This window comes from Cnephaeus nilssonii (genome assembly GCF_951640355.1).
Source record: "Cnephaeus nilssonii genome assembly, chromosome: 16".
NCBI classification, from domain to species: Eukaryota; Metazoa; Chordata; class Mammalia; order Chiroptera; family Vespertilionidae; genus Cnephaeus; species Cnephaeus nilssonii.
The window spans coordinates 36,458,219-36,483,823 of record NC_137087.1 but is presented as its reverse complement, the minus strand read 5'-3'; the positions used below and the strand labels follow the sequence as shown (position 1 = coordinate 36,483,823).

Sequence of the window (25,605 nt, the reverse complement as noted above, 5' to 3'; positions counted from 1 at the left end):
CCACCCGCTGACAGTGCCGACCCCGCTCGCACCCACTGACAGCGCGGAGCAATTGGGACCGGCGCCAGCAGTGGGTGTGAGCAGCAGCTGCTGCCCTGATCGCCCCTCAGGAGCAGGGGGAGGTGGAAAAGCCCTCAGGGGTGATCAGGGCTGGCAGCCACTGCTCACACCCGTTGATGGTGCTGAGTGATCAGGACCGGTGCCGGCTGCGGGTGCGAGCAAGGCCGGTACTGGCAGTGGGTGTGAATGGTGGCTCCGGCGCTGGCAGCGGGTACGAGTGCCAGGTGGGACCGTGGCACGCGGGAGCAAAGCATTTTCAGTAAACACCAGAGGCTCGCCCGATGACAGCGACAGGCGCCCTGCCTTGGTCTGGCACCCCTGCTCACCTGCCCCACCATCCTGCCATGGCCAATGCCCGCCATGTTCTGCACACGTCCCCTGGTGGTCAGTGCACATCATAGCAACTGGTTGTTTGGTTGTTCCACTTGTTCTCCTGTTTGGTCTATTTGCTTTATAGCCTTTTATTATATAGCATAGGTAGAAACTGTCAAATAGGGAAGAATGATGCTGAACTAGGAGCAAGAAGAAATTAGTTGTGAAATTTAAAGTCACATCACCAATCTATGGCCCAATTTTCTTACCAATAAAGTTGGCTAGAGCAGGCATTTTCTTATGGCCCTCCTGGTTCTAAAGTTCTGTGGGTCTATGCAGTTCTTAAACAGATAATTTTCAAGGACTCAATCTAAAAAGGAACAGTGACTGCTTATATTGTCCTTACAACTCTGGCAGATAGCATGTGATCAACTGCTAAGACTAGTACTGCACTCAGAGAGGACAGAAAATAGGTTTACAAGCTCCATTACTCTGAAGCCAGTTTTCCTGCCAGCTGATTCTCTTGTTGAAGGGTTTTTTCTCATCTTTTGTGAGACTGATAGCATAGCTTTACTGTTCAATAAAATAGTTTCCAAGATCACTTAGAGATTTGGAAAGAGGCACTTCTCTCTTCCCGAAGGCTCAAATCACCGCAAAGGGCAATTAAAACCACTTCCCTGAGCATATTTTTGATCTAAAAAAACACCCCAACCCAAAACAGATTAGATCTCTGAAGTCCCTAAAGACAGACTAAAATGTGTAAACTTCAGGCCATACTCTTCAGTTAAATGGAAGGAATACATTTCTAAGAATAAGGACTATCTGAAGATGAAATTATCATTTAAGAAGATAATTCATGTCATCAAAACTTGAAGTTTTTATGGTTAATTGATAAAAGTGAACTCTGAGGTCTTTTTTAAACCCAAGAGTCTATGAAATAATTTCCAAATAGTTATAAATTTTATGAAGAAATGTACAATTGACAAAATTTAGTTATTATAAACATATTAATTTTAGTTCAGTATAGTTGTTTTTCATGTAGTTTTTATACTTTCTTAGCATATTATTTCTTATATATTTCAATATTTTAATATCTAGTGAGTTTTAAGATTTCATAGACCTGAATGTCTAATATTTAAATATAGAGGCTTATAGTTATATAGTTATATCTTTGAGGCTTATAGTTATATCTTTGTTTTGATACCATAACTGTATTTTATTGCATGTCAAGTGCCTACTTGGGAGCACAACCTTAATTACATTATTCCCAATAAGGGAAAATGATTTCTGCAAAATAAAATATTCTAGTCCTGAATTTCTAAAATACTTGAGTAAAGATCATTCCCTTCCCTGTTCTCCCTTCTTGAATAAACAAATAAAATGAATGAAATAAACAAAGACAGCAGGGATTTGAGTAAAACAAACATTAAAAAGAATTTAATTCATGAGATACACTGCAGTATATATGTATGTTTGAATGTGCATAAAAAAACACATCTGGAAGGATACATATCAAATTTCTAACAGTTTACCTTGAGGGGTGTAGGATTGGAGTAGGGTAAGGGGAGTGCTCTTAAAGTCATATACTTCTGCACTGTTTGAAATTTTACAATGATAATTCACTACATTTATAATAAAACCATAAAATATAAAAATAGCAACAAAAAGTAAAACACAATCACATTAGTTTTAAGATACATTGGTGGTATAGAGAATTAAATCACATGGCACACTTTTCCACTAATACTGGTAGTAAACATAATCAAAGAAATACCTTAAAGAAGCCACTTTTAGCAATATCCCAACTTAGGGATGGGGCAGGAGCGGGGGGAGGGGGAGGAGGAAGTCACTTGGGGAGAGGAAGGGGGACATCAGTAATACTTTCAACAATAACGATATTTTTAAAAATCCCTTGAGATAAGAGCCCTTAAACAGTGACCCTTCAAGGTGGATATTAAAACTAAAAGCTGGGGTACCTATTACTGGATGATCTATAGGAAAGCATGTCAATCTGAAAACTTCAGATAAAAGAAATAGCTTCACAGAAGTTGAAATTCTAAAACAATTAACCAAAAGCCAGAAATTGGGGATATGAGAATTCTGCCCATTCCAGACCCAAAACTAAATCATTGAAATTTTAGTAATCTAGGGATATAGGTTAGGGACTTCTACTTTAGGAATTTGCTTATCATTATTTCCAGTTTCTCAGTTGGTCTGCTTTCTATTTCAATGATTGTAACCTAAAAATAGTGCATTTCTAATTGGAAAAAATAAAATTAATTTAATCTAGATTGAGTTTAGGCATATTCTTCTAGTTAAAGAACCAGAGAAACTTGAGACTAATGATTTTCCATTATCCATTATTTTCTCATAACTGTTTCTAGCTACGTAATGAACATACTAGGAGATAATACTTTTTTCTCATGTTCTAGTTTTTTTTTATTGAGTCATCAGAAATGACAAATTTTTTATTATGAACTTTTTTCTTTCAACAAAGAGGATTCTTTAGGTTGATGGTTAAATATCCTCATTGAAGTCAGGACATCTGTAACTGGAAGGTTCTACCTTTTGTAAGCTACATAATTAAGAACTTAAAATTTTGCACTCCTGAAACAGTGTTCCTGACCTTGGTGTCAAAGATTTATGTAGGATCATTCTCACTGCATAAGTGGGTAATATGGGAAATTTGACAAAACTTAATCAGAATATCATTATAAACAGCAGACATAAAGGGTATAAAGTCATAATGGCCATGTTATTTTTAAGTTAAAACAGCTGGAACGTTGCTGTTTCTTAGTGAATTATAGTATTTTTTTTAATTTTCAAAAGTAGAAAACAAGTGATTCATCATAATGTATATAAAGTACTTATGTACTTTATGCCTGGTACACAATAACAATTCAATAAAAACTGACTCTGTAATGAATGGATTAAAACAATAAACAAAAGTATAAGAACCCCAAATAAAGAGAAGAGCTTTAAAATCGATTTCCTAGACTATGTAGTTAAGTGGAAAGTCGAAGCTCACACAGAGCCGTAAGGAATTCTACATTTTCTGGATCTATCTTTTGGGCCCTCTCGTAATACTCAGCAGCTTGCCTTTTTTCTCCCTCCAGCTTGTAAACAAACCCCAGGGCACTTAAACTCTGCACATCTGACGCATTGTGACCAAGTCTCTTGGTAGCCAATTTCTTCAGAGCACTTGTCAGTTTGGTACGCAGGGATGACCGGTCTTTGACCTTTAAGGCTTCCAAGTAATGGTGGATGGCAGTAATTTCTGACTTACGGTGAAATTCTTGAAAGCGGCCATAGTGGTAGTGGATCTGATGTTTGTGATCATCCGTTATGTTCTCCAGACGAAGGGCTTTCTGGAAAATGTCTTCAGCATGGCTATACTGGCCTCCCTCAGCATACATGTTGGCCAGGTCTGTGTAGGCAAATGCAAACATAGAGTCTCGTTCCACAGCGGCCTTGAAATGAAATATAGCAGACGTAATCAGCCCGTCAACTTTCAGTTTATCTTTGCCTTTAGGTCTGTTGCGCGTGGCTTTCTTGATTTGGATCATCTGTGCCCTGTAGCAAAGGCCCATTTGGTGATGCAGGAAGGAGGAGGTTGGTGTCACCTCCAAAGCCTTTTTCAAAAGTTCAAGAGCTTTGTCCCAGGAATTCTTTCTCCTGTAGAATTTGGCCGCATAACGAAGGACGTAAGGTTCGGAGGATATCTGGTCCAGGATTTCTTCAATATACTTTTCCCCTTCAGCTTCTGCATGTACATCTTGAAGCTTCAGTGCCAGGAAAACCTTAATGTAGGTGTTGTCTGGGTTCAGGGTGACAGCCTTCCTCAGAGGGCCCAGAGAGAAACTTTTGACAGACCCTTCTCTGTCAGAATCATCCAGCCGATACACGGTAATGGCATAACCGATGTTAAATTCTGGGTTGTCTGGTTCCACTTCCAGAGCCTTCTCGAAAGCTGCTTTAGCCTTCTGGTAATACTTTCCCCCAAATTTCAGAAGTGCCCACCCTTTCTCACAGTCAATCTCAGGACACTCCAACTTGTAGTGAAAAGGACTGGACATTTTCTTGCAGACATTCCCTACCTTGTCTGTATACTCCTGAGCTGCTTTAAGCTGGCCCATGTGATAATACACCCAGGCGTAATTTCCCCAAGTGACCAGACTGCGTACTTCTTCTTGGTCTGAGTGCTCCCGCTGGATTATTTGTTCTGCTTGTTCCAAGCACTCTAGGGCATCCTTATTTTGGCCTTTTAGGTGTTTCACATAGGCCAATAGGTTATAAAGAGTGAGTCTGGATTTTGTCGTAAGAAATTCAAGCTGTTGCCCAATTGTATCTTCCACATCAAACAGATCAATGTCCTCCTTAAGTAGATTCCAGGTGAAGTGACATTCTAACTCCAACAGAATGGTCTTCAAGGAGTCCTTAGGAAGCTCACTGTCAAAGATAAAATTCATTTTAATTTCTGGACAAAGGAAACAATTTTTAAACCATAGTACTGTTCTTTTCTTAATGACAAATTTTATCTTTTATTGGGTCTTATAGTTAAATCATAGGCTACTATAACTTTATACTAGACTAGAAGCCCGGTGCACGAAATTCGTGCATGGCGGGGGGTTGTCCCTCAGCCCAGCCTGTACCCTCTCCAATCTGGGACTCCTGGAGGGATGTCCGACGGACCGTTTAGGCCCGATCCTGGTGGGATCGGGCCTAAACGGGCAGTCTGACATCCCTCTCACAATCCAGGACTGCTGGCTCCCAACTGCTTGCCTGCCTGCCTTCCTGATTGCCCCTAACCGCTTCTGCCTGCCAGCCTGATCACCCCCTAACCACTCTGCTGCCAGCCTGTTTGCCCCCAACTTCCCTCCTCTGCCAGCCTGGTCACCCCTAACTGCCCTCTCCTGCAGGGTTGATCACCTCCAACTGCCCTCCCTTGCAAGCCTGGTCCCTCTCAACTGCCCTCCCTTGCAGGCCTGATCCCTCACAACTGCCCTCCCTTGCAGGCCGGGTGCCTCCCAACTGCCCTCCCCTGCTGGCCATCTTGTAGTGGCCATCTTGTGTCCACATGGGGGCAGGATCTTTGACCACATGGGGGCAGCTATATTGTGTGTTGCAGTGATGATCAATCTGTATATTACTCTTTTATTAGATAGGATAGAGGCCTGGTGCACGGGTGGGGGCCAGCTTGTTTGCCCTGAAGGGTGTCCCAGATCAGGGTGGGGGTTCCCTTGGGGTGTGGGGCGGCCTGAGCAAGGGGCCTATGGTGGTTTGCAGGCCGGCCACGCCCCCTGGCAACCCAAGGGGAGGCCCTGGTATCTGGAATTTATTTTCCTTCTACAATTGAAACTTTGTAGCCTGGAGCGGAGCCAAGCCTGGGGCTCCGGCAGCCATTTCTGTGGCAGTTAATTCACCTTCTACAATTGAAACTTTGTAGCCTTAAGTGGGTGGGCCCGGCCAGGGTGTGCGGAAAGCTTTGCTTCCCCTGTTGCCGCCAGCAACCCTGGCTTGCTCTCTCAAGCTCCATTCTGCCGCCATTTGTTTGAATTTGTTTACCTTCTATAATTGAAACTTTGTAGCTTGAGTGGAGGCTTAGGCCTGCAACGGCTATGGAAAGCTTGGCTTCCTCTGTTACCTGGGAAACCTTGCTCTCTGTGGCTGTAGCCATCTTGGATTGGGGTTAATTTGCATACTTGCCCTGATTGGCTGGTGGGCGTGGCTTGGCTGGTGGGTGTGGCTTATGTAGCGGAGTGATGGTTAATTTGCATATTACCATTTTATTAGAGAGGATCCCTATGTGCACAGTTATGTCCCAGAAATATTTCATTAAATTCTCATTATTTATTGAAAAATTCTGGAGATGACAGTGTTTTCTATGTTACAGGGTATCTATTTCCTTTTGGCAGTCACTGTCCCACAAGAACCACCTATTTTTAGAGAGGAGAATTTAAATGTTTTATTTACTAGTCTTAAAAATTTAGAATAACAAATATATACAGTCATTAATTAATATAAAAATTTAATTTCTGTATTATTAATGAAGGAAGAGAAAAAATTGGGTGAGAAATAAGAAATACATTGAAGGAGACAGAGAAACCACACAAATATATCATTTTTGCAGAGAAAGGAAGGAAGGTGTGGAGGGAGGGAGGGAGGGAGGAAGGAAAGTTTACAGAGAGAAAAGGCACAGAAACAGACCGAAACAGGCACACCAAAAGATGGGGAAAAGCATAAGTTTCAGAGACATAAAAAGAAATGTAAAAAAGATTACTTTGGGTTTCTCTCAAAGAGGGAAATGCTCTCATTATGGAATGAACAGTGTACAGTGTGTCTGAGTGTATATTTCCTTTTCTGCTGCACACAGGACCCCCTTGTATGCACAGTGTAAATATGTATTTGTCTAAATGTTTATGGGAACTATAGTAGTCTTCCATCAATGAACATTTATTGATCACATCATATGTGTGAGGCAGTATTCTAGTTGTGGTAGATACAGCAGTGAACAAGCTAGAAAAAGGCCCTTTCTTCACGGTAACTCCATTCTGGAAAAGGAAGGAACAAAAGGTGTTGACAGAAAATAAGCATGTGGACAACGTAATTCCGACAGTAATCAGTGTTAAGAAGAGAAAAATCAGAGTAATGGGATTAAGTGCTGCTGGTGGTGGGGGGATACTTTAGTTATGATGGTTAAGGAATAGCCTTGTAAAAAGGAGCAATTGAAGTAAGATCTCAACAATGAAAAGGAGGCTGTCATAAAAGATCTGAGGGCAGAATGGTCTAAGCCAGTGCTTCTCAACCAGGGTGATTTTAACTCCCAGGGGACCTTTGGTCATGTGTGGAGACAATTTTGTTTGTCACCACAGAAGGAATGGTCGGCCCAACAACCAAGAATGATCTAGCCCAAAATGTCAGAAACCTTGGTTTGGGCTGAGGTACCAGCAAGCACAAAGGCCTTGATGTGGGAACAAATTTGGCAGTGTTCAGGGGACAGAAGGAAGTGTGGCTGAAGCATAAACAAAAAGGATAGTAGATGAGAAGTAGAAGGCAGGGACAGCCGACTTAAATTGTGTACTCTAACTGCCATGGGAAACCATTGGAGAAAAATTAAGCAGGGAAAGGAAAATGTCTGATCTAAGCTTTAAAAAGTTCTGGATGCTCTGTGGAGAGTGGACGATAGAGGGTCAAGAGAGGAAGCTGGGAAACCAGTGCAACAGCTATTTACTCAACAAAATCGAGAGCCTACTATATGCCTGACACTGCTCAGGTTGGGGATACAGCAGTGAACAAAACAGAAAAAAACAATTCTGACTTCATGTAGCTTACATTCTAACAGGGGATGGGATGTGCCATAAAACGACCAAAAAAATTAAATAAATGAAAATATAGAGTATGTGAGATGATAATAGTGCTAAGGAGAAAAATAAACAGTAAAGATTTTTTGAAGGCCAGTATGGCTAGAATGCAGTGTGTGAAAGGAAAGTGGAGCAAAATGAGGCTAGAGAAGTAGAACATGGGCTGGAGATGTAGGGCATAGCAACCAAGGTCCACTGTTTCTTAACTGTCCCATACCGTTAAGCAGGAGAAGGAAATGGGTGACTGGCAGGAACTGGGTACCATGGCCAGAGCAAATCTCCCTAAAAGAGACACGAAGGCAGCTGTTGATGTAATCCAAGGAGAGATTATGCAAGCATACACTCAGGTTGTAGTAGTGGTTTAGTGAGTTGTGCATTGTTAGATTTTGGAGGCAGAACTGACAGGTCTATCTGATGAACGGGGTGTGGGGAGGGCCATGCGGTGATGAGGGAAGCACGGATGACTGCTATGCTTTTGACTTTAGGAGCTGAGTGACTAAAACAAGAGGACTATTTGGAAATGTTAATTTGAAGATGTCTATTAGATACTCAAGTGAAGGTGTCACTTGAATTGCAAGAAAGATGGACCACAAAGCAGAAGTGAAGCTATTTTTTATTAACGCTCAAATGAAGAAACTGGATTTTTGTTTTACTTGCTTTATTTAACTTGTCACATAGGACTGGTGGCTACTAAAACATAGGACAGTTAAGAAACAGTGGACCGCCCTGACCGGTTTGGCTCAGTGGATAGAGCGTCGGCCTGAGGACTGAGAGGTCCCAGGTTCGATTCCGGTCAAGGGCATGTACGTTGGTTGCAGGCACATCCCCAGTAGGAGGTGTGCAGGAGGCAGCTGATGGATGTTTCTCTCTCATCGATGTTTCTCTCTATCCCTCTCCCTTCCTCTCTGTAAGAAATCAATAAAATATATTTAAAAGAAAGAAAGAAAGAAAGAAAGGAAGGAAGGAAGGAAGGAAGGAAGGAAGGAAGGAAGGAAGGAAGGAAGGAAGGAAGGAAGGAAGGAAGGAAAGAAAGAAAGAAAGAAAGAAAGAAAGAAAGAAAGAAAGAAAGAAAGAAAGAAAGAAAGAAAGAAAGAGAAAGAAAGAAAGAGACTGACCGACCTTGGGGCTTAATGGGTAAAAAGGCCTCAAGCCTAACAGGTTAGAGCTCTCATTTAACTTTAAATTTCTGCTATTTTATTCAAGGTGAAGAGCTAAATTAAATGACAAACAAGGATATATTTGAAAAACAAACTTTATGCATATCCCCGGGTTTACTGCACATTCAATTCAACAGTATAAATATATACTATTTAGAATATACTATCTAGAATCATGATTACTCAAAAAACAAATAACTAAAACTGCAATTCACTGAAGGTTTACTACATGCCAGGCAGTGTGCCAAGCATTTTATATAAATTACATTAATTTTTATAAAAACCTCTTGCCCGGCTGGTGTGGCTCAATGGTTGAGCATCGACTCATAAACGAAGAGGTTGCTGGTTCGATTCCCAGTTATGGCACATGCCTGGGTTGCAGGCTCGATCCCCAATAGGGAGGGGGGCATGCAGGAGATAGCCAACTGATGATGTTTCTATTTCTCTATCCTTCTCACTTCCTTTCTATCTAAAAACATATTAAAATCAATAATATTTTCACAATTTTATGATGAGTACTGGCAGAGTTTAAATTACATGTCTAAAGTTATACAGCTATAAAGTGCCTGAGCCAAGATCCCAACCTGGTTCTGTCTGATTCAAAAGCTATGCCTTTCAACCATAACATTATACCACTTACAAATTGGGAGGGTTGCTTTTCATAGAATAGTTTTCTTTAAAACATAGGATACATCTAATGTATATAAAGTTCACTTTGTTGAAGGAGTACATAAAGAGAAAACAAGAAGGGATTTCAGAGTAGCTTAAAGAGCAGGTAAGAAGTTTGTGTGACTGACCATTGGAAAAAACAGACCAGATAAAGGTCTCGGGTTAAGAAAACAATTTCATATATGAGCCCTAAAGATCAAAGCATTCTACTTTGTTGGAATTGTTTTGAGATGGGCTACTTCTAACCAGGATGTGCTTCACAGAGTTCTTCAGATATGGAGTAGCAGAAATATTTATTTATTTAAAGACAATTAGTGATTCTCTCAAACAACAAGAGAGCTGGGCAAAAATGTTAAAGGTGATCTGAAGGAAGTGCAAGAATCTTAGTTAACAAAGATAACTAAGAAGACAAAACAGGCTGGGTGCTTAAGCACCCAGCCTCTTTTATCTTCTGGACGGAAAGTACAGTGTCAGTCACCGGTGACTAACTGGGCGCTTAACGTGTTAAGATAAGTGAATTAAAATAATTTTCCAGCCCTAGCCGGTTTGGCTCAGTGGATAGAGCATCAACCTGTGGACTGAAAGGTCCCAGGTTTGATTCCGGCCAAGGGCACATGTCCGGGTTGTGGGCTCGATCCCCAGTGTGAGGTGTGCAGGAGGCAGCCAATCAATGATTCTCTCTCATCATTGATGTTTCTATCTCTTTCTCCCTCTCCCTTCCTCTCTGAAATCAATAAAGAAATATATATTTTTAAAAAATACTTTTCCGCACAATCCAATGAAAGACTTGCTGTTGTATAGCTGATGCCCTTCCAAAGTATTTTCTCTATCTCTGATCTCTCCTCTGAATTCCAGACTTATCTCATTTTTAGTTCAAATAAACATATCCAATACAGAAATTTGGGTCCCTGAGTCTGTTCTCCCCTGTCTTCCCCACCTTGTTCGGCACCTCTTAGTTCCACAGGTCAAAACTGAGGAATAATTTTTGGTTCCTCTTCTCTCAACCTTCATCCAAATCCAATAGGAAGTCCTGTTAATTCTACCACCCAGATACATTTCAAATCCACCTACTTTTCTCCATTCCCACTGCTATTTATCTAGTATAAACCACAATTACCTTTCCTTTGAGCTGGGACAAAAAATTTGGTCTCCCTGCTTTTACTCTTGGTCCCCATATAGTAACTAGTAAACTTTTGAAAATATAAACCAGATTATGTCAGCCTTAAAATCTCCAAATGACTCCCAACACCCTTAGATACTCATCCAGCCATATCCTACAAGTCCCTAAAGGAGCTGGCCATGTTTATCCATCCAACCTTCTCTCCTACTACTCTCCCTCCTCATTCAGTGACCTTCTTTCTGTAGTGACACACCAAGATCAAGGACTTTTACACCTGTTGTTTTTACTCTATTTGGAATGCTCTGGTCCTAAATCTCTGAGCGACTATCTCCTGTAACTCAGCTCAAATATTCACTATTTAAGAGGCTGCCTGAGGCAGAGCTATCTAAAATAGCCTCCTCCATTCTAGATCCTTTTCTTTGGCCATTACACTGCTTTATTTTCCTTATCGCTCTTACCACTTTCTGAATTATGTTGGCTACTCATTTATATACTATTTGTCTATTTCCCTCACTTAAATGTAAGCCCCATGAGAATGGAGACCTTGTTCTAATTTTAATTTTTTTTTATTTCTGTGTCCCTAGCATCTATTATTCCAGTTATAATAGAAGTTCAATAAATAAATATTTGTTAAATGAATGAATAAGTGAATGGACTTACAGACTGGCAGCTTCTGGCAAGTCCAGAGGTGTAGGCTTAGCATAAAAAAACCCCTGAATTTCAGATGAAGGAATCCCTTCTAGTTCTTCCCTTCTGCTAATGGCTCCAAACTTTTCCCAGTTCAGTCTTCCCTCTCCATTTGTCTTTATATCTTGGCATGTTCTCTGTCTGGCTCTCTGTTTGGATTTTGAAAATAGGTTGTGAACTGTTTCTGATAGTCCTCACTGGGAAACCTGGTATGATTCCCCCATAGTACTTGTTCCTTCCTCTGCTGTAACTGCACCAACATCATGGGTAAGTTTCGCCAGGGCCTTACCAGCCTGCCCAGATTCACCGCAATAGGAGCCTCTCAGCTCCCTGCCCACCCACAGAGTAACATGAACACTGGCCTCTGTTCTGAGGGTTCCTACCTCCGCAGCCCAAGACAATGCGGAGGGCTGCCTGGGCTTAGGGATGTGGATGTGAGATCTGAAAGGGGCATTCAGCCAGCCAGGGACGCGCTCTGCCCATCTGGACGGCCATGAGAAGTTTTACTTTTTAAACTTTTGTCAACTTAATATTTTATCTCTGGGAAGCTGGCAGAGAGAGGCTATTGTGCCTGAAGAGGCAACATTTATCTTTCAGCATTCCCCCCCAGTGAGAAGCAGTCTTTCACTGTCCTTGGGAGCCCATCTCACTTCCCCAATGGAGTCCACCCTCTCCCACCCACCCTACATATGCATGTCAGTGCACACCCTTTTCCTCCTGGTTTCTTCGGGCCCTTCCAGATCCCTCCCTCCCTCCTTACAAATGTTAGAAGTTAGGGACTTATTATTATTATTATTATTTTACTTCTAATAAGAGTCTTGTGAGATGGATGCCATTCATTTGCGACAGATAAGAAACGGACCCACGGAGCTTAAACAACTTTGCTTTGGGTCACGCAACTAGCAGAACAAAGGGTTCTCTGCTTCAGGCGTGCAGGGTCTGAACCTTTCCTTCCTCGGCTTTGTCAACGCGACTGGTGCCCTAACCACGCGCAGGGCAGGGTGCTAGGCTGGGGATGCCCAAAGGGGCTCGGGTACGGCGCCGTCACCATCCGCCAGTCAAGGATGAAGAAATCCTCCCAAAATAGCGGATCGGGTGGAACAATACAAATGTGTCCGCGGTGCAAAGGCGGCTCACAGGCAGGGAGGGAAGCCCTCAGACCCCGAAACCAGAAAGGCAACATGGCAGGAGGAGACAACTGCGCCGCCCGGGGCTGCGGCCACACTGCGTCTGCCAAGGTGAGGGCATGCATGGCAGCTGCAGCCTGGGGCAGGGGAGGGCGGCGACGGGCCTACGGAGCCCCGCGCCACGTAGAGGCCCCGCCGGAGGGCCCCGGGTCCCCCAGCGCGCAGGGAGTGGACCAGCCTCCGGGGCGCGGCGCCTGGACACGGCCAGACCGCGGCCGCCCGGGAGGACCGGGACTCCGGAGAAGAGCCCGTCCGGGCATCCTCCCCGATAGGCCCGATTCCAGACGCCCGGGGCCTGGACCAGGTTCCCGGGGAGCGTCCTCAGTCCGACGCCGGGCTGCTGGGCCCGGGGAGGGGGGAGGGGGCTCGGCCTCCTCCCGGGCCGCTGCGCTGCGATCCGCTGGACCCGGAATGGAATGGGAACAAAGGCCTGCGCAGAGCGGGGTGGACAAGCCTAAGGAGCCCTTACCTCATGGTGGCTGGGCTCCGCGGGGCGTCCAGGCGGCGGCGGTGCCCTCGGGCTTTCTCCGCAGGACCGGGATGCTGCGCTGCTGGGCGACGGGCGTGCGCGTGCCTGTGCGCCTGGGCGCGGACGGCGGGCGCGCGCTTCCCGCACGGCGTCCGCAGAGTCAGGTCGGAGCCCCGGCGTTTGTCTTTGTGAAAGGCAGGGCCTGAGCGGGAAAAGGACACTGGAAGGGGAATCTGATCCCTGACGAGGCGGGAGTCCAGCTCTAGGAAACTGAAACTTCTGGAAGGGATGACTGGGGGCCCCCTACTCCCGCAACTCCCACCCCCTCCCGCGGATTTAGGAGCCGCGGGGGCGGGTACCTTTGCGGAGCTCAGAGTCGTTTGGAGTTAAATTTGCAGCTGGGCCTCTGGACCTTAGTCTCCCTGAGACCCCGTGCCACGAGATTAACCCTTTAAAAATATTAATACTAATAAAGTGACGGGTAGTTCGGTGTTATTTTGGTTGTAAGAGTGGCAGGGATACCCTTGACAGCTTTGTGCTCCCTAAGCTGAAACTGAAGCAATACACAACATCGCAATGATGTGTGCACATCTGTGCCATTATTTCCATTGGGTCAATTTAGATTAATTTTGGGGTCAAAATGTATATGTATTCTAAATTTTGGTAGGTACTGCTGAATAGCTTTGTAGAGAAGTTTATACACCCCCCGCTCACAGTTGTATAGTGTTTGCCTTCTGTGCCCATGACAACCGCGCTTCCTAAGGTCCCAATAAAGATGGGGGGTGGTATTGCCAGTCTAAGCAAAAAAGGCTAAATATCCACACGTTAAAATTTTAGTCCCCTTCAACTTCAAACATTCATTCATTCATTCATTCAATAAATTTTATCGGACAACTGCTAAGAACCACAGGTTGTTCAGGCACTATTGATAACAGCAATGAATTAACTATGCAAAGGATCTATCCTTAATGGAGTTATTTTCTAGTGCATGAGATTAAGATAAAGAACAAAGAAAACATTATCTATAAGATAGTTCTATGCAAAAAAAGCATAGAGAGGGTTGGAGTTCAGTGTATTTTTCTGTTATAAATACATGGGTGAGGGAAGATTTCACAGAAAGTGGCAATCGAGCAAATGAGTGGTTATGCAGTCAGGGAAGTGTGTGCCTTCCATCCTCCCCGATAGGCCCGATTCCAGAGGCCCGGAACCTGGAAAACAGTAAGCATAAAGGCCTGGCGGTAGGAGCATAGTTGGCTAGCCTGGATGATGTGGTTGGAGTGAAGAGAGCAGGGAAAAGTTCTAAGACATGAGATCAGAGAGGTAATGCGTCTGGTGGTGGCTTGTAGGCTATTGTAATATTTATGTTAAGTGGGAAAACATTTTAGAAGGGTACTGAACGGTTTCAGTAGAAAAATAAACCTAGAATTTCCTTCTTTCTAAGGATGTAGAAAAATTTAATAAAGCTCCAATGTTTGAAAATTTTCCAGTGCCTTTGTGGGGAACGGGCTGTAAGCTGGCACGGTCCTTGCACCTGTAGGGGCTAGCAAGGCTGGCACCTACCCCCACAGATTTCCCAGGCCTGTTTGGATGGCAACTAATCAGTATAACAAGAGCAGCCCCTGCCTACAGAGCTTTCCCAGGGTTTGTTTATATGACTGCTGTCAGTAGGATAAGAGCTACTTTCATGGCTTACCAAGAAATATGTATCCAACTAGTGAGATTTATTGTAACAAGAAACCTGTCCTTCAACTTATCCCTCCAGTAGTGATTTTAGAGAAACAAAGAATGTTTTCCTTGTGAGTGATTCCCTGCTTAGTGTCTTATGTATAAAAAGCACTGTATTACTAATAAAAGTTGCCAGAGCTTCTCGAGAGCTGTGGACCTCCCGAATCCCGCTGTCCTGTCTTTCTTTCTCTTCTCAAATCCCACCTCCCTACCTCAGCCCGGTTCAATCGTCAGGCTGGACCTGACATGCCTTGATCATGCTTTTTTTTCCCCCCTTGTTCCTACTTCTTTCCCTTCCTTTCTCTCAGCTGTATCTGGGCAAAGAGACAGTCACTGCGTATTAAGGTTTGAATGAATAATAAGCAACCAGTAGTAAAAATCAAAGGAGAAAACCTCCTGGTTATCTACTTAGATGTTTTAGAAATTCAAATTCAGAGAGACAAAAGCCATCTGTAAAAATGTGAAAGGAAAATACATTTTCAGGATTGAGAAGAAACAAAGACCTGACTGTTGAGTGGGTGTTGAACATGCTGAAATTACTAGATGGAATTTGAATATCAATATTTTTTTTCTCAGAGACTGTTGGATTGGGTAGATTCTTAGGAAAAATCAATAATGTATTGTTTTGTTTTTTTTTAATTTCTTCTTATGAACATGTAGAAAACAGCAACTAGAGAAAAAAGGAAATGGAAAGTGAAATCTGGCAACTGATCTAAGATCTGCTTGGGAAGATGAAACTTAAGGAATAGGTAAATACTCCTCAAGTTTCAAAATAAACACTCATTTTCAATAACTCTTCCAGGAGATGAATGTAAATCATTTTCTTGGCCCTGGTACTATTGACATTTGGGCTGGGTAATTCTTTCTTGTAGGAAGCTGTCTCGGGCATTGCAGGATGTTTACCCAGCATCTTTGTATATACCCACTAGATGTCAGTAAAACCCTGTAGTTGTGACAACCAAAATTGTCTACAGAAGTTGGCCAGATTCAACTTCCTTTTGCCCTGAGGGGCAGAATTCTCCTCTTCTCTATTATCTTTCCCCAACCTGAGCTGAAAATCACTGCTACAAATAATGCCTATTTCTTAAAAATTAGTTTTCACAGTACAGCCTTCAAGAGATAGGAGGTGGACGTAGGAGAAGAAAAGTTGAATTCAGATGAATCAGTGTTGGAATTCAGGAAGAGGCCTGTGTGAAAGGATGGAGAAGAAGGGGAATGTCAAAGAAGGCATATTCCCTTGAGCATGGGACCCAGTAGAGGTGCCTGTATCACATTTGGTCTGGCTGGGGACTCACACCAATGGTGAGTAATCTAAGCTGAGGCAGGATATAGCTAGAGGTCCGTAGTTCCAATGCAGTTTCACCTCTAGCAGCATGATGAGAATGGAGACATTGACGGCCAGGGCACCTGTCACCGTAGTAAAGTAAGTGATAGAAGCCCTAGCCAGGTTTTTGCTAATTGCTACCTACACTATTGCCGGCTCCTGCTCCTTGGGGGTCACCCTGTTCACCCTAGAAACTCAAAAGTTCTTTTCCTTTGTCTTGTCACTTCTCTGAAAATGTATTGTTCTTTTGTTAAGATGCTATATAAGCCCAAGATCTAACCACCTCTTTGAGTTACTCCTGAGTACCCCCATGTGTATGTAAGACACACATGTTTATAAAGTTTTGTTTGTCTTTCTCTTCTAATTCTTCTTAGTCTAATTTGTGGGGCCCCAGTCAAGAACAATAAGATGGGTCGAGGAAAAGAATTTTCCTTACATCACCATAGTAAGTTTGGTATCTAGCATTGAAAACTGTTTGTTGATCAAATGAATGAGTCATTTTACTTTATGTAAGTACAGTGTTTTATTTGCTACAAATTTACTTAACAAACTGTTATTTCTGTTACGTAACATTCACAGAGACATGGTTTATGTCTCTCTTCCTTTCTCACACACGCAAAGGCATATATATTCTACTTCACTCTTTTTTGAATACTAGTATTTTATCAGGCTTGAATGATTGTTCAAAAGTTACATGTTTCTGAAAGCAGCAAGCAGAAAAGATGATTAGTACACCTAAACGTAAAATCAAATGAAATGTCCAAGTGGTCCATCTTTCAGCGCCTAAGGAGCATGTCCCACAGGGTTCTCAAAGTCAGCAGCCAGCCTCAGGGCCCGCTCATAGTACTCCAGGGCTTTATTCATTTCTCCTTTCAATTTGTAGGTGAACCCAAGGATGCTCAAGCTTTCTATGTCTACTGTGTTTCTTTGAAGTTTCCTTAAAACCACTCTCTCCAGAGAATTGATACTTCTGTCTCTCACAGATGATGGATTTTCAATTTTGATTGCTTTTAAATAATAGATAATTGCATCGACTTCAGATTTCCTTTGAAATTCCTGAAATCGACCATAGCGGAAATATATCTCTTGCATATTTTCTTCTTTAAGTGATTTCATGCAGAGCAGTTTTTGATAAGTCTCTTCAGCTTTTCTATTGTTGCCTGCCTGTACGTACATATCTGCTAGGTGTATATAAGCAATTTCAAATGTTGGCTTTTGTTCCAGAGCAAATTCAAAATGAGATATGGCTAATTTTGTTATTCTGTCGATATTTTCTCTATCCCGTCCTCTAGGCTGCCAGCTTGTAGCTTTGTTTATTAGATACGTTTGTGATCTGTAGCAAAGCCCCATCTGGTGATGCAGGAAAGCAGAGGAAGGTGTTGCCCGCAAAGCCATTTTTAAGAGCTGAAGAGCTTTATCTAAAGAGCCCTTTTTTCGGTAAAACTTGGCCGCATATCGAAAGACATAAGTCTGCGAAGACATGTTGGCCAGGGCTTCTTCAATGTACTTTTCTCCCTCAGCTTCTTGTCCTATCTCCTGAAGTTTCACGGCGAGGAGAGCCTTAATATATGCATCTTCTGGATTTAGCCTGGTGGCCCGTTTTAGGGGCTGCACACAAAATGCCTCATCAACATGTGGTGTTTTGTTAAAGCCATCCAGACGAAAGACAACAATTGCATACCCAGTGCTGAATTCAGGGTTTTCAGGGTCCACTTCCAGAGCCTTCTCAAAGCAGGCTTTAGCCCGTTCGTAATTCTTTCCTCCACATTTCAGCAAGGCCCATCCTTCGGCACAGTCCATCTCAGGGCACTCCATTGTGTAGCAGGAGGGGCTGGCAAACGTTTTGCAAGTGCTCTCCACCTTGTCCAGGTAAATCTGGGCGTCCGCCAGCCTGTCCATGTGGTAATACAGCCAGGCATAGTTGCCCCAGGTAATCAGCTTTATCGCGTCTGACTGGCCAGCATGTTCTGCCTGCATTAAGTCTTCAGCTTCCTTCAAGCTCTCCAAGGCTTCCTGATTCTGGCCATTCAGGTGTTTCACATAGGCCAGTAGGTTGTGTATGCCCACATTGAATTTTGTGTCTAGGAACTCAATTTCATCAAAGACCCTGTTTTCTAAATCAGACAGTTCAGTGTCTTCAATGTGCAGCTTCCATGTAAAGTGACATCTCAGCTGTTCCAGCCTAGCTTGGATCTGATCTTCATCAGCACTCATACTATGGAAATAAAAGCAGATTTTCTTCGTTAGGTAAGAAACAGCCAATGGAAAGAAGCCAGGGAAGACACTTCACATGTGTAGCTTAGCCTTGGAAAGGACATACCTGCCTTACATTTTCATTTTTTTATTTTTTTTAGAGTTCCTTTACCGTTGACCCTTGAGCAACACCGGTTTGAACTGGCTGGTCCCAGTTACAGCTAGATTTGTTTCAATATAGTCAGACCTTCCTATCAGGGGTTTCACGTACAGGCCCTATTTCTAAATATGGTCACATTGGGGGTTAGGGCTTCAAACATTGATTGGGGGGTGAAGGCACAATTCAGTCCATAACAATTGTCAAATGATTTTTGACACATGTGCCAAGACCATTTAATGGGGAAAGATCAGCATTTCAACGAATGTGTTGGGAAAACTGATTATCCACATGCAAAAGAATGAAATCGAACCCTTACTTTCTTTTTTGTATCGGCTGTAAAGCAAGCATGTCAAACTCATGGCTGGTGGGCCGCATGCTTCATTTATTTCAATGGCCCGCCAGCCATGAGTTTAACATGCTTGCTTTACAGCCTATCCAAAAAAGAAAAAACAATTCAAAAGGGATCAAAGACCTAAAGTAAGACTTAAAACTATGAAAATCTTAGAAAAAAATATAGGGGAAAAAAACTCCATGACATTGTATTTGGCAATGATTTCTTGCATAGGATACCAAAAGCACAGGCAACAAAAGTAAAAATAGGTTAGTTGTACGTCATCAAAATTTAAAACTTTTGTGCATCAAGGGACATTCCCAATACTGTGAAAAGAAAACTCACAGAATAGGAAAATATATTTGCAAATCATGTATCTGATAAGGGATTAATAAGCAGAGTATATACACAAGACTTACAATTCAACAACAAAAACAAACAACTGATTAAAAAATGGGAAAAGGATTAGAGTAGGCAATTTCTCCAAAGAAGATATACAAATGGCCAATAAACACACGAAAAGATGCTCAACATCCATCATTAGTGAAATGAAATCAAAACCATAATAAGACACCACTTGACACCCACTAGGATGACTATTATATTTTTAAAAATCGAGAAAATAACAAGTGAGGATGTGGAGAAATTAGAACCCTTGTGTATAGTGGAAATGTAAAATGGGGCAGCTGCTGTGGGAAATGGTGATGATTGCTCAAAAAATTAAGCACACGATTACCATATGATTCAGCGATTTCACTTCTGGGCATATACTCAAAATAAGTGAAAACAGGAACTGGAACAGATATTTGCATATTTGTCTTCATAGCAGCATTATTCACAATAGCCAAAAGGTGGAAGCAAAGCAAGTGTCCATCAAGGGATGAATGGAAAAACAAAATGTGGTGTATGCATACAATGGAATATTATTTCACCTTAAAAAGGAAAGACAGCCCTAGCCGGTTTGGCTCAGTGGATAGAGCATCGGCCTGCCAACTGAAGGGTCCCAAATTCGATTCCAGTCAAGGGCACATGATGCCCGGGTTGCAGGCTTGATCCCCAGTAGGGGACATGTAGGAGGCAGCCGATCAATGATTCTCCCTTATCATTTATGTTTCTATCTCTCTCTCCCTCTCCCTTCCTCTCTGAAATCAATAAAAACATTTTTTTTTTTAAAAAAAAGGAAAGACAGGGACTAGGGCAAGTGCTGGGGAGTAGGGGAGGCCAGGGGGAGGTCAGTGGGGGGGTGAAAAAAGAAGACATATGTACTACCATTTGTAATACCTTAAACAATAAAATAAAAAAAAATAAAAAAGGAAAGACATTCTGATACATGCTATATAACATGGATGAATCTTGAAGACATTATGCTAATTGAAATAAGCTGGTCACAAAGACCACATATTGTATGTTTTCATTTATAGGAAATATCCACAACAGGCAAAACAATAGAGACAGAAAGCAGATTAATGGTTGCCAGGGCCTGAGTCAAAGGATGAGTGGGGAGTGACTGCTTAATGGCTATGGAGTTTCCCCTCAGAGTGATGAAAATTTTCTTTACACACACATATATATATATATATACACACACACACATATATATATATATATACACACACACACACACACATATATATGCATATATATTTATATATTAATTGATTAGGGAGAGGGAGAGAGAGAGAAACATCAAGGATGAGAGAGAATCATTGATTGGCTGCCTCCTGCATGCCCCCTACTGGGGATCGAGCCTGCATCCAAAGTACGTGCCCTTGACCGGAATTGAACCCGGGACCCTTCAGTCCACAGGCCGACACTCTATCCACTGAGCCAAACCAGATAGGGCATGAAAATTTTCTTGAAGTAGATACTGGTGATAGTTGCACAACACTGCAAATGTACTAAATACCACAAAATTGTATACTCAAAATTAGTTAAAATGGTAGATTCTTATCTTAAATGTATTTTATCACAATAACAAAACCATATTACTAACCTGAACAGAAAGTCTTCAAATTATGTATGTATATTTTTCTAGTACATGTTAAAAAACACACAAAAGCATTAACATGTAAAAGCTAATTAGTAGGCTGTCTGAACTTATCTCATAAACCCCCATTGGTACCCTTTGAGAAATATTGGTTTAAAGATTAAATAAGGTGTCATTGAATAGAGACTCTGATTCATGTCTCAGCTCTATCACTTACCTGTGTGATCTCAACATTTTAACATCTAAGATCCATTATTGCACAATCAGTATGAGTACCTGCCTCACGGTTTCTTTTGAGGGTGAAATGCAATAATTTACACAATAATTTTAGAAGCCAGCTGGCATTTAATAAACATTTAGGAAGTGATGGCTACTTTTATAGTATAATAATAATAATAATAATAATCAGTGACAACCCACTCTTTCTGTGGACCAAAGGAGGGGTGGAAGATTGATCAGGCCCAATAATTGTGCATTTTCTGGAACTTTTGCCCCTTCAAAATTTTACCCATTGGAGCCCTGAGGGGAAATTTACAGATCGATATTGATTTATGCCTTCTTTTAATCTGCTGCTATCAGGGATTGTTTGAATCTAGATTCTGTCGGGGCAATATAGCAATCCCCACATTCGGCCCTTTATTGAAAGAAGACATGGATGTTCCCCAGTGCAGAACTCCAGCCAAGCCCCGGGGACAGGAGGCTATCCAGGATCTGCAGAGCACCTGGCTTCCTCAGGAGGGAGGTCATCTGCTGATCTTAAATCCAGTTGAATTGAAGGAGTTCAGCAGTGCTGATAGTGAGACCAGAAGCCTGCTGAGGAAGGCCTTGTCTTCTAGGCAGGGAGCTGCTCCCACATCCCCACAGCATTTCCCTCAAGACATCGGAGAGACCTCAGGACTGCAGCTCCCACAGCGGTGTGGGTCCTGCATTTCCTCCACAAGGAGGAGCCCGCTAAAAGCAATCTCTCTATCCTGACACACTGTCCACTCCCTCCCTGTGTCAGACAGGAGTGAGTTTGGTAAAAATTAGTTTCAGAGAATGGGATCATCTTCTCCCTGTGAAGTTCTCTTCCTGTTTCCCTCCTCTTCTTTGGACTTTTTAACCTGAGCAAGTTTCCCCAGGGCGATGCTAACAAAAATGAAAATGCCTGAATTAATAAAACAATTTATCTGTGAATGAATGTACACACATCCGCACACACTCAGTCCACAAGTGGATGCTCAAACAGAAGAGTGAGGAGACTTGACATTGAAACTAAGTCTGTCCAGATAGTAATGATTAACACTTTCCCCAAAAACTTTAGGCAAAAAGGGAGAGAAGCACAGAAATCCTTACCTCATGGTTGCTAAGAATTTAGGCAGCAATTTGCAGTGTTTTGGTTAGCTGGATGGGTTCCACTGAGATCGGACCAGCCTGTCTGTCTTGTAGACTTGCAGGTAAGTTTCAGCCCCAGGGCAGGGTTATTTAAGGGAGATACACAGCTGACTAATAAGGTAAACTGTGGGCGTGTTGTTGAAGAATAACCAAGGAGAAAACTGAAACTGGAAAGTGAAACTGAAGCAGAGTTCTTGCCAGTGAAAATGAAACTAAAACTGTAAGTGCTTCCTTTGTTTTGTTTTGAAAAGGGATTGAGGTGAAGATGGTGAAGAACAGATTCAGTGATGTGCGAATTCCTCTCTGAGTCTTTACTGGCCTTATAGAAACCTGGGAGTCAGGAGATGCCAATTATATCAAGTCCACTGGATCTGGAGCCAGGGACACCTATGACAATTGGCTGTGTGAACTTGTCAAGGACATGCCCCAGACCTGTGCCTGTTTGCTCATCTGGAAACAGAAATGGCTCATTTTATGGTATACACTTCTGCAAATCTCTAAACTGGAGTTATATGTATATGTATATGTATATGTATATGTATATGTATATGTATATGTATATGTTTCAGAGAGGAAGGAGAGAGAGAGAGAGAGAGAGAGAGAGAGAGAGAGAGAGAGAGAGAAACACGAAGGATGAGAGAGCAACATCTATCGACTGCACCCACCCTACTAGGGATGGAGCCCACAACCCAGGCATGTGCCCTGACTTGGAATTGAACCATGACCTCCTTTTCCCTAAGGCTTATAAAGGCTGCTGATCCTGGTCCCTTGATATCCTCTCTGATTGGTCACTATTCCCTTAGACTGGTGACTATAGTAACTCCTGTGCTCAAAGGTTGAACCTCACTTGTGAGGTTCTCTCCCCCACCCCTCCTTCCCTATTGTTTTCCTATTCCCTTTGGGCTTTCTTCTTCTCCTTCTGAATGACGGGCTTCCTTCTCTTTATTTTGTAAATATAGGCCTTTTGCTGTTCCCAGTCTCCTCAGTCTATGGAATATACTTGTTGCAGCTTTCCAGCTCCCCTATTCTATGGAAATATACCTTCTGCTGCTCTGCAGCCGTGCTTTCCTCCATGGTCCTCTTAATTTCCTTCTAATATTTCCTAAACCTGTCCTATTTTACCCCCAAAATTCATATTTCATAAATATGACATTACAAGACAGCTAGAGAAAGGTAAATATATGAATCTGAGATAGAAAATAATTTTTGTCTATTATATTGGAAAAGATTGATGGTATTGACTCTAAAAATTTAATAGCTTCTGTATGTAAAAAGATGGTCAAAATTACTTTTTTTCAAAACTCCATGCAGGTCCACATTAGCCATACAAACCTGACAAAACTAGCTTAGTGTGTATAGCCCTTGGCCTGGGACATTTGTAGAAAGTTATCAGCAGCACTTGTTTAAAACTGCAACTTCCTGGGACAGCAATAACAATTGGAAACAATAATTTAAAAAATTAAAGGGGAAAAACTTAGCCTGGCTGGGGTGGCTCAGTGGTTGAATGACTGGGAATCTAGATGGTCACATGCATGTGTGCTACTCAGGAAAGACCAGAGCCGGTCCTAATCTTTTACCTCTGGCTGACCTTGTAGCTCTGCAGCAGCAGTACTAGTAAGTAAAGGCTAAAAAAAGAGTTGTTAAGTGCCTGAGGGTTGAAGATGTGCCTCAACAGGCACACAAAGCCTCTCCACAATAGCTGGTGGACTTACTACTTCCAGGCATTTGAGCAATCTTTATCCAGTCACTAGTTGACCACTTAGTAACCAAGCTGAGGATCCAGTGACCACACACAAGGAATACAGGCTTTACAGAATTTGTTCATAAAATTCACTAAACAAATAGCAACAAAAAAACTAGCAGTGACAATACACTGTGAGTGATGAAATCTGATTTTCAGAGTTGCCATATTGTATTATTTAAAATGTTCAGTTTCCACAAAAATTTATGAGAGGTAAATGTAAGAGCTAAAATTATTGTTAAAAAATATAGGCTTAAATATAGGATTCAGCAATGATTTCTTTTATTTTTTTTGGGGGGGGGGGAATGGGGGGAGAACCAAATGCTTTAATAAGAAGCCCCACAAACATGGGAGCCAAGGAGCAGGGGAGGAAAGGGACCAGGAAAAAGTCCAGTCTCTGAGGTTCCAGTCAGGTGGGGGCTGGGAGGTGGACCCACAGCGAGGGCAGCCCCTCCTCTTGACCTCCAGGGGGCGCCACACAGTCTTCAGAGCTCAGCAGGCATTTTGGGCAAGTTGCTTCCGAAGACCACACAGCGCTGCTGGATACAATAAAGATTTGTTAAATTAAAACAAGAAAACAAAGCAACTAGCAAGATAATATGAATAACATGAATCTGTTATAATAAAAATAATTTAAAAAATGATGTTTGCAGAGCATTGAAAGAAATGTTTGAACATGTGGGCACTAAACTGTTAACAGTGGTTGCTTCTAGAGAATGGAATTACCCCAGCTTTTCACTTCCTACTTTATAGATATCTACAGCATTTACAGTTTTATAATAGTACACATTGTTTTGGTAACTAATAAAACTTGATATAAAATTTAAAAAACAAACCCTCCTGATGTGAGTCCCGAGCAGAGGACGCCTCCCTCCTCGGCTGGACCAAGTCCTCTCACCTGCACACGCAGCGGGTGTGTCTGGCACCGCTCCCGACCTCTGGGTCGTCTCCAGCACCACGCGCCCGGCCTTCCTGGAGCTCCGCACCTTCGAGTTGACTGTGGCCCTTGCCTTGGTCCACAACTTTAAAAACTATAGTGGACGGACTTTCTTCTTTTTAAAACGAATCTTGATTTTGGGTAACCGGCAGCATGTGAATCTTAAGAAGGCTCGGAAGGCCCTTCTAGCCAACCCCGGCCGGCCCTGGCTGTTGGCAGAGGGAGGGGCTGGGGTGCCACCCTCAGGCTGCCCAGCTCGGAGGCGGCTTTCACGGGTGGCTCCCTCTGGGGCTCCACCCCTGATGGTGATGCTGCTGCTGCTGCTGCTGCTGCTGCTGCTGCTGCTGTGGGTGGTGGGGGAGCCCCCAGGGCCGAGCTGCAGGTCTGGGCTGGGGGTACCTGTCCTGAACTCGATGGACTCCAATGGGGGAGGCGTGGTCATGGATTCCAGGCTGGGTGGGGGCCCGGTCACGTTCAACCACAGGTAGTGTGGGGGCATGGAAGGTTCTTCAGTCCCCCCATCAGATGGCTGAGACGCCTCTTCAGCTCCCCCATCAGATGGCTGAGACACCTCTTCAGCTCCCCCATCAGATGGCTGAGACACCTCTTCAGCTCCCCCATCAGATGGCTGAGACACCTCTTCAGCCCCCCCATCAGATGGCTGAGACGCCTCTCCAGTCCCCCCATCAGATGGCTGAGACGCCTCTCCAGTCCCCCCATCAGATGGGGGAGCCGCCTCGTAGCTTGAGGAAAGGTCACTGCTGTCAGGGGAGCGGTAGGGCCTCACCTTCACCCTGAGGCCTGGCATCCT

The 25,605-nt window shown here is 43.0% G+C and overlaps 2 protein-coding genes across 2 annotated transcripts; both read right to left on the bottom strand.

Annotated features, from left to right (window-relative positions):
• Nucleotides 1-1,834: 1,834 nt before the first annotated feature.
• On the bottom strand, nt 1,835-13,121 carry IFIT5 (interferon induced protein with tetratricopeptide repeats 5). Its single transcript, XM_079792933.1, has 2 exons — nt 13,023-13,121; nt 1,835-4,821 (listed from the first exon to the last, which is right to left on the bottom strand). The coding sequence occupies exons 1-2, from the start codon at nt 13,025-13,027 to the stop codon at nt 3,378-3,380; spliced, it is 1,449 nt and encodes a 482-aa protein (XP_079649059.1). The 5' UTR covers nt 13,028-13,121; the 3' UTR covers nt 1,835-3,377.
• A 3,460-nt stretch (nt 13,122-16,581) lies between these two features.
• LOC307112607 (interferon-induced protein with tetratricopeptide repeats 1-like) lies at nt 16,582-22,245 on the bottom strand. The gene is made up of 2 exons (XM_079793381.1): nt 22,078-22,245; nt 16,582-18,286 (listed from the first exon to the last, which is right to left on the bottom strand). The coding sequence occupies exons 1-2, from the start codon at nt 22,080-22,082 to the stop codon at nt 16,855-16,857; spliced, it is 1,437 nt and encodes a 478-aa protein (XP_079649507.1). The 5' UTR covers nt 22,083-22,245; the 3' UTR covers nt 16,582-16,854.
• Between the last annotated feature and the right edge of the window lie 3,360 nt (nt 22,246-25,605).